Source organism: Rattus rattus, chromosome 17, assembly GCF_011064425.1.
Source record: "Rattus rattus isolate New Zealand chromosome 17, Rrattus_CSIRO_v1, whole genome shotgun sequence".
NCBI classification, from domain to species: domain Eukaryota; kingdom Metazoa; phylum Chordata; class Mammalia; order Rodentia; family Muridae; genus Rattus; species Rattus rattus.
In genome coordinates this window covers 44261633-44277105 of record NC_046170.1, presented here as the reverse complement: position 1 = coordinate 44277105, position 15473 = coordinate 44261633, and the positions used below count along the sequence as shown (strand labels likewise).

At 51.4% G+C, this 15473-nt stretch overlaps 1 protein-coding gene across 1 annotated transcript; it reads left to right on the top strand.

The window, feature by feature from the left end:
• The first annotated feature begins 555 nt into the window (after positions 1 to 555).
• Fam89a (family with sequence similarity 89 member A) lies at positions 556 to 13518 on the top strand. Its single transcript, XM_032887991.1, has 2 exons — positions 556 to 887; positions 12473 to 13518. The coding sequence occupies exons 1-2, from the start codon at positions 618 to 620 to the stop codon at positions 12731 to 12733; spliced, it is 531 nt and encodes a 176-aa protein (XP_032743882.1). The 5' UTR covers positions 556 to 617; the 3' UTR covers positions 12734 to 13518.
• Positions 13519 to 15473: the final 1955 nt, after the last annotated feature.

Genomic DNA, 15473 nt, shown 5'->3' with positions numbered 1-15473 from the left:
CATGCCCCCGCTAGGGCACAGGCAGCCCGGGGTGGGGTCAGTGCTGGCACTAGACCCCTTGGTAGATAGAAGCGGTTTCAGTGACTGGTCAGAGTGAAGCCAGAGAGACCAGACTATTCCCGCCAGGAGCAGGAGGAGCCCATCTGGAGTGAAGGAAGGAAGACCGCTGGGGCTAGGGGTGTAGAATGGGTGGGAGTGGGACTGGTAGGATGGGGCTGGGGCTGGGGCTGGAGGTGGAGTTCAGAGAGGGGAGAGGAGAGAAGGTGGGGTGCACAAGACTGGAGGTGGGAGACAGTGAGGTAGACACCCGCTGGTGGTGTGGCGAAGAAGGGAGGGGACTGACTTCACGTAGGGTTCACAGAGCTAAGACTTAAGGTGACCCCGAGGGCTAGTCCGGAGCGCAGATGAGTGGAGGTAGAGCTGGAGGCCAGGGGGCCCTTGCAGGGCGTCGCCTCACTACAGCAACACTGAGCCAAGGAGGGGGGCGGGTCCTGAAGGGCGGAGACCGAGAGGCCGGGCAGCGGGCGGGACTCGGGCGGGCGGGAAGTGGGTGGGGACCCGCCGGGCTCCAAGGGACCTAAGCAGAGCTGCGCGCGCGGAGTCCGCGCCCTGGCGAGATGAGCGGGGCCGGGTCGGCGGGCATGGCTCGGGGGCTGCGCGTGGACGGGCTGCCACCGCTACCCAAAAGCCTGAGTGGGCTGCTGCACTCGGCAGCGGGCGGCGCGGCGGGCGGCTGGCGGCACCTGGAGCGGCTGTACGCACAGAAGTCGCGCATCCAGGACGAGCTGAACCGAGGGGGCGCGGGCGGCGGCGGGGCGCGAGCGGCGGGGATGCGGACCAAGCCCCCCAACCTGGACGCCGCGCTGGCGCTGTTGCGCAAGGAGATGGTAAGGACCAGGCGCCGTGGGTCCCGTCGGGGGACACTTTCCTCTGGTCCCTGGAAGCCCGGGCTCCCCTCTCGGGCTTCCCGTGGCTGGACATCCTCCACTCAGGGCAGCTTCGGATGCTGGGGTTCTCCTGGGCCAGACCAGGGCGCGGCAGGGTTCGCCTGCCGGGTCCCAGGAGAACAGGCTTCCTGTGCGCCTGCAGGTCGGTGTGGACAACAGATGGGTGGCCGGGCCCCTCCCCGCCCGCCCGCCAGGAATCCGATTACCGGCACGGAAGCGGTGCTCAGGCCGGGTGAAGTCCGTACGCCTGGCCACAAACAATGGATTTAGTTTTTCTCCGTCCTGCGAAGTGCAGTAGGTGTTCCTGGACCAGGATGCACGATTCAGGGTGATGCCAGGGCAAGGATTTGGGCTTCAGGGAGCCCTGTCCCAGTTTGCTTCCTGTGGCAGGCCAGGTGGGGAACGACCAACCCAACCCACCCATCCAAATTCTTTCCCCTAGATCTTCTACCCGGAGCCTAACGCATCTGATGAATTGCATTTGACTAGATAAATCCATACTTAGCGTGTTTACAGCCTGAACTTGTACATAGCTTGAATCGCTGGGTGAAATAAGGAGACTGCCCCCACCCCCTTGGTGTTTGAGGTTTTGTTTGTTTTTGTTTTTTTTTTCCTTGCATAAGACCCAAGGCAGCTGCTTGTGAAGCTCTGTGCTATAAACATACTAGGGAGGCTTGGGAGCCCAGCTACATTCCCGAAGGTATTTCCCAGGTCCCTCCTGCTATGACTAAAGTACAGAACCTTATAATTATGCCTTGGGCGGTAGCTCGGAAGCTCAGCTATAGGAAATGAGCTGCGGTCACTCTGCCTGAAAACAATGTTAAAGGTAAGGCTTGGCTACAGGCCCTGATAGGAGCTCTCAGAGAACCATCCCCGGGGATCTTCAGTCTGTCTTGTTGACCTGGGGGAATGGTGAGGTTTTTGAGACAGCTCGCAGCTCAGCTAGCATCTCTCAGCTCTCATCTCGCTTAAGATTGGTCGTTCAAGGGGTTGGGGATTTAGCTCAGTGGTAGAGCACTTGCCTAGCAAGCACAAGGCCCTGGGTTCGGGAGTGGAGCCCTGAGCCGAGTGGTGTCCTGAGCCTCAGAGCCTCAGAGCCTCAGGCTTGACTGACAGGAATTTGAACAAGGGGTTAAGAGGTGGCCATGTGGCTGTGGGAAGCCTGCAGATCAACGGTCTCAGCAGGAGCAGGAACTCTGAGGTGTACTATGGGCATAGGAGGCCTGGGAAATGCCCTAGGTGCACGAGGGAACCCCCCAAACTCACAAGAATTGCTAATGGGTCCCCACAGCTGATAGAGAAAGAAATGGATGGAAGATGATCCAAGTTTTTTGTTTGATTGGTTACTGATAGGAAGTGTTTTGGATCAAAACAAAAATTACAGTCCTGGGGTTGCGGTTTTAGCTCAGTGGTAGAGCGCTTGCCTAGCAAGCGCAAGGCCCTGGGTTCGGTCCCCAGCTCCGGAAAAAAAAAAAAAAAAAATCACAGCCCTAAGACTGGCCCCTCACCCAGCGGCAGAGGCCTGCCTAGCTTGCACCACGCCTGTTTTAATTACCTTTCTCACTGGTTTGACAAAGGCTTCTTGGCTCACAGTGCCAGCTACAGTCCATCTTGGTGACGGGCACAGGAGGCAGCTGGTGACGTTCTATCTGCAGTCAGGACGCAGAGTGATGAATGCTGGGGGTTATTTTGATTTTCTCCTTTTTCTTCAGTCTGGGATCCGAGGCCAGGGCAAGATACTGCCCATGGGTGGGATGGGCCTTCCCACATCAACTAATCCAATCTAGAAATCCCCTCAGAAATGCCCCCAGACACTATCTCCTTAGTGGTTCAGGAACCTGTCGACAGTCACTATTAATCATTCAGAGGTCTGTGTTCAGGTTCAATTCTGGGCACCCCATATCACAGGCTGGCACAGAGAGAGATGACCACTGCTAACGGTGTGCGGTATGCAAATATTCTGATCACATGCAAATATTCTGATCACATGAAAATATTATGATAATATGCAAATATTCCGATCACATGCAAATATTCTTATCATATGCAAATATTCTATATGCATATGGTGATGTGGTAGTGTGCACCTGTGACCAGACCCCCATCTCAAAAAACAAACAAAAAACCCAAGTGCTTTGTAAACATTGTCTAAATTGTGTTTTGGATAAAGTATCCTCAAAAAGCAACTTAGGGGAGAAAGAATTATTTACGTCATAATTCCAGGTTTCAGTCTATCACGGTAGGGAAGTCCAGGCCATAAGAACTTGAAAGCAACTCCTCAGATCTACTGTTCCAAGCAGGGAGAAGGAAAGCCTTTGTGTTTGTTATTCAGCCCCGCCCCTCCTCTGCAGTTCTGGGATCCTCAGCCTAAGGGATGGTACCACCCACAGTGGGCTGGGTCTTTATGTGTTAATTCCTCCATCCATTGACATTCGAGACAATTCTCCACAGATACTCCATCAGGCCAGCCTAACCTAGACAATGTTTCAGACTCTCTTCTCAGGGGTCCTAGGCTGTGTCCAGTTGATAATTAGAACTAGCCATCGCATGTAGCCTCATGGGGGAGGTACTTCATCTTAATTTTCTCTTTCTTTTCCTTTTTTTTTTTTTTTGAGACAGGGTCTCACTGTGTAACCCCAGGCTGACCTGGAACTCACAGAGATCCTCCTGCCTCTGCCTACTGGGATTAAAGACATTGCCACTACTCCCAGCTTATTTTTTTTAAATCATTTAGATTTATTTTTACTATTTTTAATTGCATGCATGAGTGTGTATGTGTGGGAGTATGTGCACATGTGTGCAAGTGCCCTTAGAGGCCAGAAGGATTGGAAGGAGAGGAATTTGAGGTGGCTGTCAGCCATCTGACCTGGATGTTGTGAACCAAATTTGAGTTGTTAACCTCTGAGCCATCTCTCCAGATCCTAAATATATTTTCAAATATCAGCTCATAGTTTAACTCTATTGAGGTTACAATATTTTTTGGTCGTTTTGGTTCCAAAGCTCTGTCTGATCATTGCACCCTATGATACACACACATGCACATGTGTGCGCGCAGGCACACACACACACACACACACACACACACACACACACACACACCCCACCTGGGTCGTCACAGTATATACTGCAGCTCAATTTTGGAGGGTACAGACTGCAGTCATGTTCCTGTCACCATTTATTGTTAGGTCGTTAGTGACTACAGAGTGTGGATGGTGTGGCAGTTCTGTGCCATTTTGAAGCTTGAAAATGGGTGGAGAGAAAGTTTCCTGCAGTGCTGTGGGTGTTGGGAGAGTAGCCGTTGGGGGCTCACAGCGTTCCATTAGGAGAGGATGCTGGGCATTTCAGATGCAGAGTTGGAGGCTAGAAGAGCGCTGGTTACAGCTGGTTAGAGCTGGTTAGATCTGGTTAGGGCTGGTTAGTGCTGGTTAGAGCTGGTTAGTGCTGGTTAGTGCTGGTTAGAGCTGGTTAGAGCTGGTTAGGGCTGGTTAGAACTGGTTAGAGGGGCTGGAGAGATGGCTGAGCGGTTAAGAGCACCCTACTGCTCTTCCAGAGGCCCTGAGTTCAATTCCCAGCAACCACCTGGTGGCTCACAACCATCTGGAATGGGGTCTGATGCCCTCTTCTGGTGTGTCTGAAGACAGCTACAGTGTACTTATATATAATAAATGAATAATCTTTAAAAAAAAAAAAGAACTGGTTAGAGCTGGTTAGAGCTGGTTAGGGATGGTTAGTGCTGGTTAGAGCTGAGGGTGCAGGTGTCACTTCTAAGGAGTGACAGTAAAGGTGAGTTAGGAGAGCTGCTCCGCTGAGCAGAATGGACGACCCCGTGTTGAAAGAGGCTCAGTCCATGGTTGGTTAACACCGCACTCAGCTCAGAGCCGCAGCTCGTTCATGTTACTTCCTGTTCTAGTAACCCCATGCCTGTGAGATTTGTCACTCTGAGTCCTTGTAGCCTCAAGGAAAGAGTCCATTTAGAAAGATTCAAAGGTCTAGGTGGTGCTCACTGACTGTAAAGGTAACCACCTAGAAAATTTCATTTATTGAACGTGGTTTTTGGTTGTTTTGTTTTGTTTTTGATATGTCTTACCATGTAGCCCTGGCCTACAACTCTTTTATTTGTTTGTTTGTTTATTTTGTTTAGTTTTATTTTTTTGAGACAGGGTTGCTCTGTGTAGCCCTGGCTATACTGGAACTCAATCTATAGACCAGGCAGACTTCGAACTCACAGAGATCTGCCTTCCTTTGCTGGGATCAAAGGCCAATGCACCACAGCCTGGCTCCTAGAACTCTTTTAACGTTATATACTTATATTCTTATTTTTGAGATAGGATCTCATCAAGTAGGCCAGGTTCACTTTGGATTATGTTGTTCAGGCTGACTTTGACTTGTGATCCTCTTGGGGCTCTAGTGGTACCACCATATTTGACAGTTTGTCTTTCTTTCTTTCTTTCTTTCTTTCTTTCTTTCTTTTTTTTTTTTTTTGACAAAATATCACTGTGGGCCAGCCTGACTGAGAACTTGCAGCCTCTGCCTCCCAAGTGCTGGGATTACAGGCGTGCACCTCGGTGATAACCCAGACTGAAAGGTCTTTTATAAAAGCATTAGATATAGGGCTGGGGCGATGTGCTCGCTATGCAAGCACGAGGACCTGAGTTTGTATCCCCAGAACTCGCAGAAAAGCCAGGCATAGCAGTGTGAACCTGTAATTCTGGCTCCAGGGGATAGAGACAAAAATAACTCTGAAGCTCACTGGCCAGTCAGTTCCAGGTTCAATGGGAGGCTGTCTCAGAGAGTACGCTAGAGAAGCAACTGAAGAGACACTGATGCTTACTTCTGACCTCTGGCAAGCACATAGGCATGTCACACACACACACACACACACACACACACACACACACACACACAGACACACAGACACACACACACAGACATACACACACAGACACACACACAGACATACACACACAGACACACACACACACAGACATACACACACAGACACACACACACACACACACACACACAGACACACACACACAGACACACACACACACAAACACACACACACACACACAGACACACACCACACACACACCACACACAGACACACACAGAGACACAGAGACACAGAGACACAGAGACAGACAGAGACACAGAGACAGACAGACAGACAGACAGACAGACAGACACACACACACACTCAGAACGGAGGAGTCATACTCACACAGATGAGCATTTGTAAACTGCTGCAGGGGGCTGAGGCAAACAGGAAGTCAGGAGATGCTGGTGGAGATGGATGTCTTTGCAGCAATGTGAGACTTTGTCCCAGACTAATCTTTGACCCATTTACCTGCCTGTGGAGCGCCCGAGGCTCTGTTTACTGACTGGACTCCCAAGTGCCTAAGCAGTTTGCACAGGTTTCTTCAACCCCATTTGGTTAAAGCGCTTGTGTTGTGTGCAAACCTCATGTTGTGTGCAAACATCGGAGAGCCCCAGCTTTCGGCACACCGAGCTTTTTTTTTTTTCATTTGCTGAAGGAGGCTTCCGAGGAACAGCAGCCTAGGCAGTCACTGCTGGCTCTCAGGGGGGCCGATGCTTCCCACACCTACCCGTGTTCTGGGGCCTTGGCCCCTGCATTACTGTGGCTCTCTAACGCTGAGTGTGGGTGGGAAGGGGGAGCAGCTCACTTCGGGTCACTCCCAAGGAGCAGCAGGTGGGAGCTTCGAGGTGTAGCTCTAGGAGAACAGCGGAAGCTCCCTATGGATTCCAGACTTCCAAGGTCCTGTGGCAGAAACCACCCATGCAGACAGAGCAGGAAGTCAGATACGTGCCTGTGCTGGTGAGAACAGAGCCTTCATATGGTGCTGTCTCCTGCCCACTTGTTTCCACTCGGTGCTTCATCCCTTTCCCTGCTGGTCCCTGTCCTGCAGTCAGGTAACTCTGAGACAGTTTTCCTCAGTACTTGAGACAAAGGCCGAGGCCGGCCTTCCCGGGCAACAGAAGCTCCCTAAGGCTTGTTCATTTTAGAGGAAAGGATCCTGCAGGAGTCATTTCTCTACCCCTGTAATGTGGGTTGCAGGGACTAACTCAGGTCATCAGGCAAGAAGCTTAGCCACTGAGCCATCCTGCCAGCCCAGCCCTAGCCATGATTTGCTCTCTTTACTTCTTACGTTGGCTCCAGGTGTGGCACGCAAGCTGCCTGGTCCTGCAGGCCTGTGTATTCTGAGGGATGGAGAGTGGTGTCCTTGGTCAGAGCAGCAGAACTCTGCCCTGTGACTGGCACTCCATAGACAAGGTCATCTGTGGGAACCAGGTCTGTCCCGATCAGAAGCAGGTGGATGGAAGGAGACTCAAGAACTACCCTTGAAGAAGAGAAGGTGTGGAAAGAGGAGTTTAGTTCCTAGGCAGGTAGGGCATTGATCTGGGTGTACGTGGGTGTGTGGTTTCTCAAGTTGACTGGTAGAAAACACACACACACACACACACACACACACACACACACACAAATGTTCCTTAGGACCCTCAGTACTTACAACCAGAAATGGCTGGGTGTGGTGGCATACCCCTTTAATCCCAGCAGTAGGGAGGCAGAGGCACCCAGCTCTCTGAGTTCGAGGCCAGCCTGGCCTACAGGGTGAGCTCCAGGACAATCAGGGCTACACAGAGAAACCCTGTCTCAAAAAACAAAACAAAACAAACAAACAAACAAACAAAAAACCCCAAAACAATAAAAACAAAAGTAAGAAAAACTAGAAATAGGATATCCATGCTGTGACGCCATTAAGCCTTGCCTGGCGTCACAATCTATAATCCCATCACCCTGGAAGTGGAGGCACAAGAATCGCTGTGGGTTTGAAGCTAGCCTGAGACATGCGGTGAGGCCTGGCCTCCAACAAACACATGAAAATGCTACTAATGATAAAAGTAAACAAACACCATCGAAAACAAACAACTGAGCTCAACACCCTTTGTAACCGCAGGTAGAAAATGATTGTGCTGGACCTAAAAGACTAACAGACTTCACAGGAGGAGTGCGGTGGGGCCTCTCCCGCCCGACTGGCAGAGGCCTGGCCCTCGGTTTTAGAGGACAGTTTCACAGTATACATGAAATTGAATCTGCATCTGCCCTTTGGCCCTGTAACTTCACTTCCTTAAAAAACTCCACAGTGGCGGTTTACAAAATGCGGGGAAATCTGGTGGTCTTTTGTCAGATCTCCAAGTGCTCTGTAGATGTGGGATCACCCCAGCCTCGGAAGTGACTGAGCTCTCATGTCTCGGTACGAGGCTCTCCTTCCAGGCCCATCTCACCCCTGCTTTACTCTCTCCTCAGGTTTGAGGCCTGGGTTTGGGGTGTGATTGAAGCTGGAGCTGTAGGCAGTTGTGACCAGCAACTCACCACTATGGCGCTGGGAACCAAACTCTGGTTTTCTGCAAGAGCAGCAAGTGATACGAACTGTAGATCCATCTCTCCAGCTCCACCTGACTGTCTGTCTGTCTGTCTATCTATCTCACAGTGTAGCTCTGGCTGCGTTGGAATTCACTATGTAGACCAGGCTGGCTTTGAACTTATAGTTAATCCACCTGCCTCAGCCTCCTGAGTGCTGCTGGCGTGCCTGGCTATGAGTGGCTTTATACGTGTGTGATTTGGGAATGTACTGAGGCCATCCTGCTTGCAGGGTAAGCATCTCCCTCTTTAAAAGAGGTTCCTTTTAAAGGGTTAGCTCTGCAGAGGATGGAAGTCAGCACCTGTCCTTGCGGCACTTGGGAGGCAGAAACAGGAGGAGGATTGGGAGTTCAAGGCCCTCTGCTGTATAGTGAGTTTTGGCCAGCCTGGGCTACATGTGAGCCTATCTAAAGAAAGAAACGCTTCTAGTTCTGTAAGCCCTGTCACCTAGTGATGAAACCATCCCCTACCACAACTTCAGTGAGTCTCCGGGACTTTAGTGACTCTTGACCCAGCAGGGAGCCACCATCTGTCTGAGACAATTCCTGCAACCCGAGCTTATTGTTAACCCTAGAGAAAGGAAGCAGACTCTGGAGGGAAGGGCATGCAGGGTCGCAGGGTCCTCCTTTCAGCCGGATGGTGAGAAGGAAGAGCTCAAGGAAGAGAGAGAATGGCGGAGGAAGCAGGCAGCCTGAGTGGAGACAGGAAGGACAAGCAGCACGCAGGGACTGAGCTAGCCCTTGGCATTGTCCTGTAAGTCACAATAAAGGGTGGGAAACCGCAGGGCTGAGACGATTGACTTGTGGAAAGAAGACTCAAGTTTTCACAACGGCCCCCAGAAGGAAGCTGTCAGTTCTGAATCCTGCTGTAGCCAGGAAGAGCGGAGGTGTCCCTCGGGGACACGTGGGTGGGCCAAGAGATGGCAGGTGATGGGTGACTCAGGGATGGGGACAGTTCCTTAACGTTTTTTCCTAGAAGGGTAAGCTGTTCTTGCTCATGGGGGAGTTCATTGTGTCCTGAAATTCAGTCCTAGGGGACACACCAGACCCCTCAGCAGACAGTCTTCTAGAGGAGCCTGGGCTGGCTGCCCTACTGTGTTCCCCTCAGGCAGATGGGTTCTGATGGCTTGGCAGGAGCCATGTAGATGTGCTGCAAGCACACAGCACTGCCTGTCCAGCCATGGCCTCTGGACTACCTGAGGGTTGTGCCTAGGGTTCCCACTCCTTTTTCCTTTTTTTTTTTTTTTTTTTTTTTTTTTTTTTTTAAAGATTTATCTATTATACATAAGCACACTGTAGCTGTCTTCACCAGAAGAGGGCATCAGATCTCATTACAGATGGTTGTGAATCACCATGTGGTTGCTGGGATTTGAACTCAGGACCTCGGGAAGAGCAGTCAGTGCTCTTAACTGCTGAGCCATTTCTCCAGCCCTAGGGTTTCCACCTTTGACATGACCCTACACCAGGATAAGGACGGACCTGTGTGTTCAGTCAGTCATCTGGAAGCAGCCATGCTGAAGGCTACCTGTCAGTGATGCTCACGCTCACCTCTGGTAGTTCAGGGAAATTCTGTCGAGTGGGAGGGAGTTAGTCCAGTGCCTGGAGCGGTTGCTCCCGGGCGCTGAGGCCGGTGTGATCATGTGCTACTGTACTTAGGTGAAATCTGCCCATGTAGTGGACACGTGTTCGGCCATGTAACAGGTATGTTGGGACCATGCTGTGTCTCTAAGAGGGCCAGTGTCACATGTGATGACAGGGCAGCTCTGTGAGTCATCCTTGTGCTGGGCATGTCCCTGGGTATCCAGGGAGACTTCACTCTGAAACACCTGGCACTGTGAGTCGTGGGTGACACGGGGTCATGCATGTCACCAGCAGTTTAAGAACCATGGAGCTGCGGCTTTTGTCTCACCATGGGCTGACCCCATGAGACCCCAGAAGCTGAATGTTGGCATCTGTTCACAGCTCCTTTGGTCTTTCTGTGGTCCGTTCTTGACATGAGAAGCAGAGTAATAAGGTCTTTCACCTGATGGTGACAGAGTGACAGGACAGGAGACACATGTCATATGAGCATCTTCTTAGACAATTTAAGCAGACACAGGTATGAGTCTCGGAAGGTGTGGTTTTATCGAAGTTGAATCTGGGAGCAGGCAGGTGCATAGGAATTACTTAGACTCTCAGGCTGGGGCTGGAGAGATGGCTCAGCGGTTAAGAGCACCCGACTGCTCTTCCAGAGGTCCTGAGTTCAAATCCCAGCAACTACATGGTGGCTCCCAACCATCTGTAATGGGATCTGATGCCCTCTTCTGGTGTGTCTGAAGACAGCTACCGTGTACTCATATACATAAAATAAATCTTTAAAAAGAATCTCAGGCTGTGGAAGTTGTGTTTACATCTACAATAGAATCTGGGAGCACAGGAGGCATGCAGGGGGGAGGATTTGACCAGAACATCTTGATGAAACAGCCTACATGCCGTTTTGCCTTCTGATGCTATTGCTTTGTGCTTTTGGCTGGTCTCAAACTCATAGTCCTCCTGCCTCAGCTTCCCGGGTACAGGGATGTCGGCCATGCTGCGCCCTGTCTGCATTGACTGCTTGCCTTCCTTAGGGTGTCTAAGGCTGCCTTCAGGACTCTAAGGCAGGGTTGGGAAAGTGTGACATTAGGTCTGTCTGTACGTGGGGTAGTCACACCTAGTGTAAAGGGCTCTGCAGGATGGACACTGGGAGGTTGGGACTGTGTAGTAAGTTTGTCTCTGATTGAAATCCCATAGATAACATTGGTAGGCTGCCCTCCTAAAGCCTGAGGTTAGCACCCCAGGTCTGGCCTTACTGAGGTCTCTCTTTCCCCTGGCCCGCTTTGGCGGTAGCTTTCATCTTGTCTGACTAGACTCCCCAGCTGCTGTGCAGGAAGGAGGCGGCGCTTTCTCAAGCTCTCAGTGTGACTCTTGGCCTGTTAAGAGTTCAGGAGTGCGGGTTCCCCTCTGAGTCCGTGCATTGTCCCTTCCCTTGGGATTGATGGGACCCATGCTTTTCTAGATCTTCTCTTGTCAAAGGGCGGGCGGGAAGGAGGGAGAGAGGAAGGGAGGGAAAGATGGACAGAAAATGCATGGCATTCCTCCTACACACACACACACACATACATGCATGCACGCACACACATACACTCACACACACATATACACACCCATACACACATATGCACACACACATACACACATGCACACACTCATACATGCACACATACACACGCGCACACACATGCATGCACACACACACACTCACACGCACACACACACGCATGCACGCACACACATACACACATGCACACGCACACACTCACACACATACACACACATACACACACTCACATACACACACTCACACACATACACATGCATACACACATACACACACACACTCACACACACATACACACATACACGCATGCACACACGCTCCTTGTCCCTGACACTTGTTTTTGTGACCTATCCAGAAGGTGTTGTGAGGCTCCATCATCAGTTTCTTCATGGTTCATTGTCTTGGGGAGCAATCACATTAGCCCTTTGTCGAAGAGAGTGTCTGATTCTGCCGTGCCTGGATATCCCTAAGGCGGGCAGATGGGGTTGCTACAGTGGGGTAGCTCGCCACACTGACTGTGAGATCCTGTCTCTGGTCAGGGCTAGTCTACCACCTAGGAATGACAGGATGTGGGGTCTTGCCAGGGTTACCAGGGGGTCTTCTCTGAGTCTGGGCCTGGGGACCACCGATGTCTCTGGGACTTGAGTTCCACAAAGTATGCAGCTGAGGCGCCCAGGACATGCACTGCTGTGCGTCACTGGGTGTGTCTGTGGAGTACCAGAACAAATTCAGGCTGGGCTTGCTGCCCTGCAGGTGTGGACCCACCCACTCATGTCTGAGGTATTGAATGACATGGTGGAGGTATGTGCTACCTGAGCATCCTGCTGGTACCGCCTTAAGCCTTTCCGAGGGAAGGAGTGTGCAAGCCCGGGTGGAACTCTGGGTGTTCAACTGAGATGAAACTCCAGCACTGACTTGGTTTCTGCCTCCCCTCCCTTCCCTCGAGGTTGGTCTCCGGCAGCTGGACATGACCTTGCTCTGCCAACTGTACGGCCTCTACGAGTCCATTCAGGAGTACAAGGGCGCGTGCCAGGCAGCCTCCAGCCTGGACTGCAACTATGCACTGGAGAATGGCTTCTTCGATGATGACGAGGACTTCCAGGAGCAGGGCTCTCTCCGAGATGGGCAGGGCCGAGGTTCTCCCGGGGACCCGTCGCTACCCCTCACCCACCTCTCCAGCAGCGACTGGATCCTGGAGTCCATCTAGCGCCTCTGGAGGGGGTCTGTCAATACAGACGGGCAGTTTCTGTTTCTCTTCTCGCAAGGAAGCTCTTCAGCCTCTTCATGGTGGACAGTCCGAGGGCAAACGGGGACGTGAGCCGCTTAACTTGTGGGTATGGAGTTCACTGACATGGGGGACGGCCTGCTTAGTTGGCTGCAGGGTCTTACGGGTGACCTAGAGGCGTGCTAGAACACCCTCGATGTCGTTAGTAGCACCTGCTGGAAGCTCTGACAGAAGGGTCCCGTGTGGAAAGCCGCCACGGGCATTTGGGTGAGGCTGCTCTCAGCAGGCTGTGGGTGGCAGGTGTGTCGCGCCCTCTTTGGTTGAGGAACGCCACTCTGACATGTGGACGATGAAGAGCAGCATTTGCCTGCCCGGAACCCGCAGGGCAGTCGGCTTCTCCTCAGGGCAGTCGGCCTCTCTTCTTGCCGTTCCTTGGCTGTTAGGCCCCTTTGCTCATTCATTTGAAAGCGGCATCACTGATTTTCCAGGGCTCTCCTGAGAGCTTTCTAGGGGGAGGAAATAGCTTTTCTGCAGCCACCAAAATTGACATCAGGTAAAGGTAGAGAGCAAGGAACGTGACTATACACTGAATGGGGTCGGGGTGGGGAGAAACCCTGGGACGAGCTGGTGTTTGTGTCAGTCGACATGAGATGGTAACTGGTTGTAAACTTCAGTCCTGGAAAACAATGTCTCTAAGCGGAACTTACCCGAAGCCTTAATATATTTATTAAAACACTTTGTGAGAACTCCACCCTCTGTGGGTTAAAGGTGTGTAAAGCGCTCAGCTGTCTCTTGGCGTGAATCACTTTGTTTGGAGGTCTGGGGATGAGGCTCAGAGGGAACAGTAGGTCCCTAGCATGTCAGGGGCCGGGGGTTTGACCTTGGCATCACATCAGCTGGGTATGGAGGGATAACGCCTGCAATCCCAGGATAGAGGTGGACGAAGGAGGATCAGAAGTTCAGGGCCATCCTGAGCTATCCTTTCTAAAACAATTTTTTTTTTTCTGAGTTCACACTTATTCAGAACCCAGTGTGAGCCCAATGCAACACACACTGAAAGAAGGTTAGGGTTTGGTTTTATTTTTATTTTTTGGCCACTAAACGAATCTTAAGACATTTATTTCTCCGTTAAGGTCGGACAGTCATTTCATTGGTACCAGACCACATTCACAGCAAGATTTCACCTTGTCTTGGAACACGCAAAGTTGCTACTCTCTTTAGTGAGTTGTCTGCTCATCAGTGCCCTCTTGAGGCCAGCTGTTGGAAGTACAACTTAACTATTGGAACTGACATGAACTTTCACTCCCGGGAAGCTACACAAAAGTCTAGCCTGGCAGACCAATAAGCTTACTCATGCTACTTACTGGGGTACGAGTGACCCCCAAATGTCTGCCTTGTCAGAGAGCCCCTCTCCCGGATAGCTGACGACCTCCCATGGCCGTGCAGATGAAGGGCCTAAACCCACCCCCTCCATCCCAAAAGCTAACCGCTCACACTCTATAAACTCTACTTCCAAGGCCAGATTGTCAGATGCAGCTGCAACAGCACCCCGCAGAGCTGGGACAGCTTTATAGGGAGGGACAAATGTCTCTTCTGGGAGGGCATTAGCTGATCAACTCAGTACAAGCTTGAGGCATCCTGGGAGAGAATGTCAGTTGAGGAGCTGCCTCCATCAGATGACCTAACTTCCTCCATCAGACTAACCCAACTGCCTCCATCAGACTGACCCAACTGCCTCCATCAGACTGACCCAACTGCCTCCATCAGACTGACCTGCCAGCACATCTGGGGTTGCTCCTTAATTGATGATTGGTGTGGGAGGGCCCAGCCTACTGTGAGCAGTGCTACCCCTGGGCAGGTGGTCCTGAATAGTAAGAGGAAGGTAGTTGATTAAGTCAGGGATCAAGGCAGCCAGCAGCCGTCTACCAGGGTCCTTGCTTCCCTTGACGATGGAATGGACAGTGTCAGAAGAAATAAACACTTTTCTCCTCCAGGTTGTTTTTAGTCAGTGTCTTATCACAGCGACAGAAAGCAAACTAGGGCAGGGTGCATTCAGTTGCACAACAGCCAGAGGGTTAACATGTCTGTGCTACAAGGAACTAGGTTAGACAGTGGAGAGGTAAGGGAAGGGGGTCGGTGCCTTACCACCAGCAGGCGACAGGATGGTTCAGACAGGACAAGAAATAGAAAGCAGAAAATCTAGTCAGCCAAAGGGCCCTGCTTCGAGGCTAAGTCTTGCTTCACTCAGATAAACCCTGGGTCTGCTGCTCTTAACTCTGACTGCATTAAGGTCACTTGGGGAGCTTCGGGGAAAGCTCCAGCAGAAGTGTCTCACCCCAAATCTGGATTCTTTTTTTCTTTTTTTTTTTTCTGGATTCTTTTTTAAATAAACTTTATGTGCATTGGTATTTACCCACAAGTATGTTTGTGTGAGGGCATCAGATCCCTTGGAAGTGGAGTTACAGCCAGCCGTGAGCTGCCATGTGGGTGCTGGGAATCTTACCCGGGTTCTCTGGAAGAGCAGCCAGTGCTCTTAACTGCCATCTCTCCACCCCTGCCCCCACTCCCCAAACCTGGATATTATTAGTAGGTGATGCAACCTACTGCTGGAGGGGAGAGAGTGCTTGCAGACGGAGGTACAGGTCAGTCAGAGCATTCCCACTATGCACCTGTTTATCAGCCCAGTACGATCTATAACCACCTTTATTCCCCCAACATTACA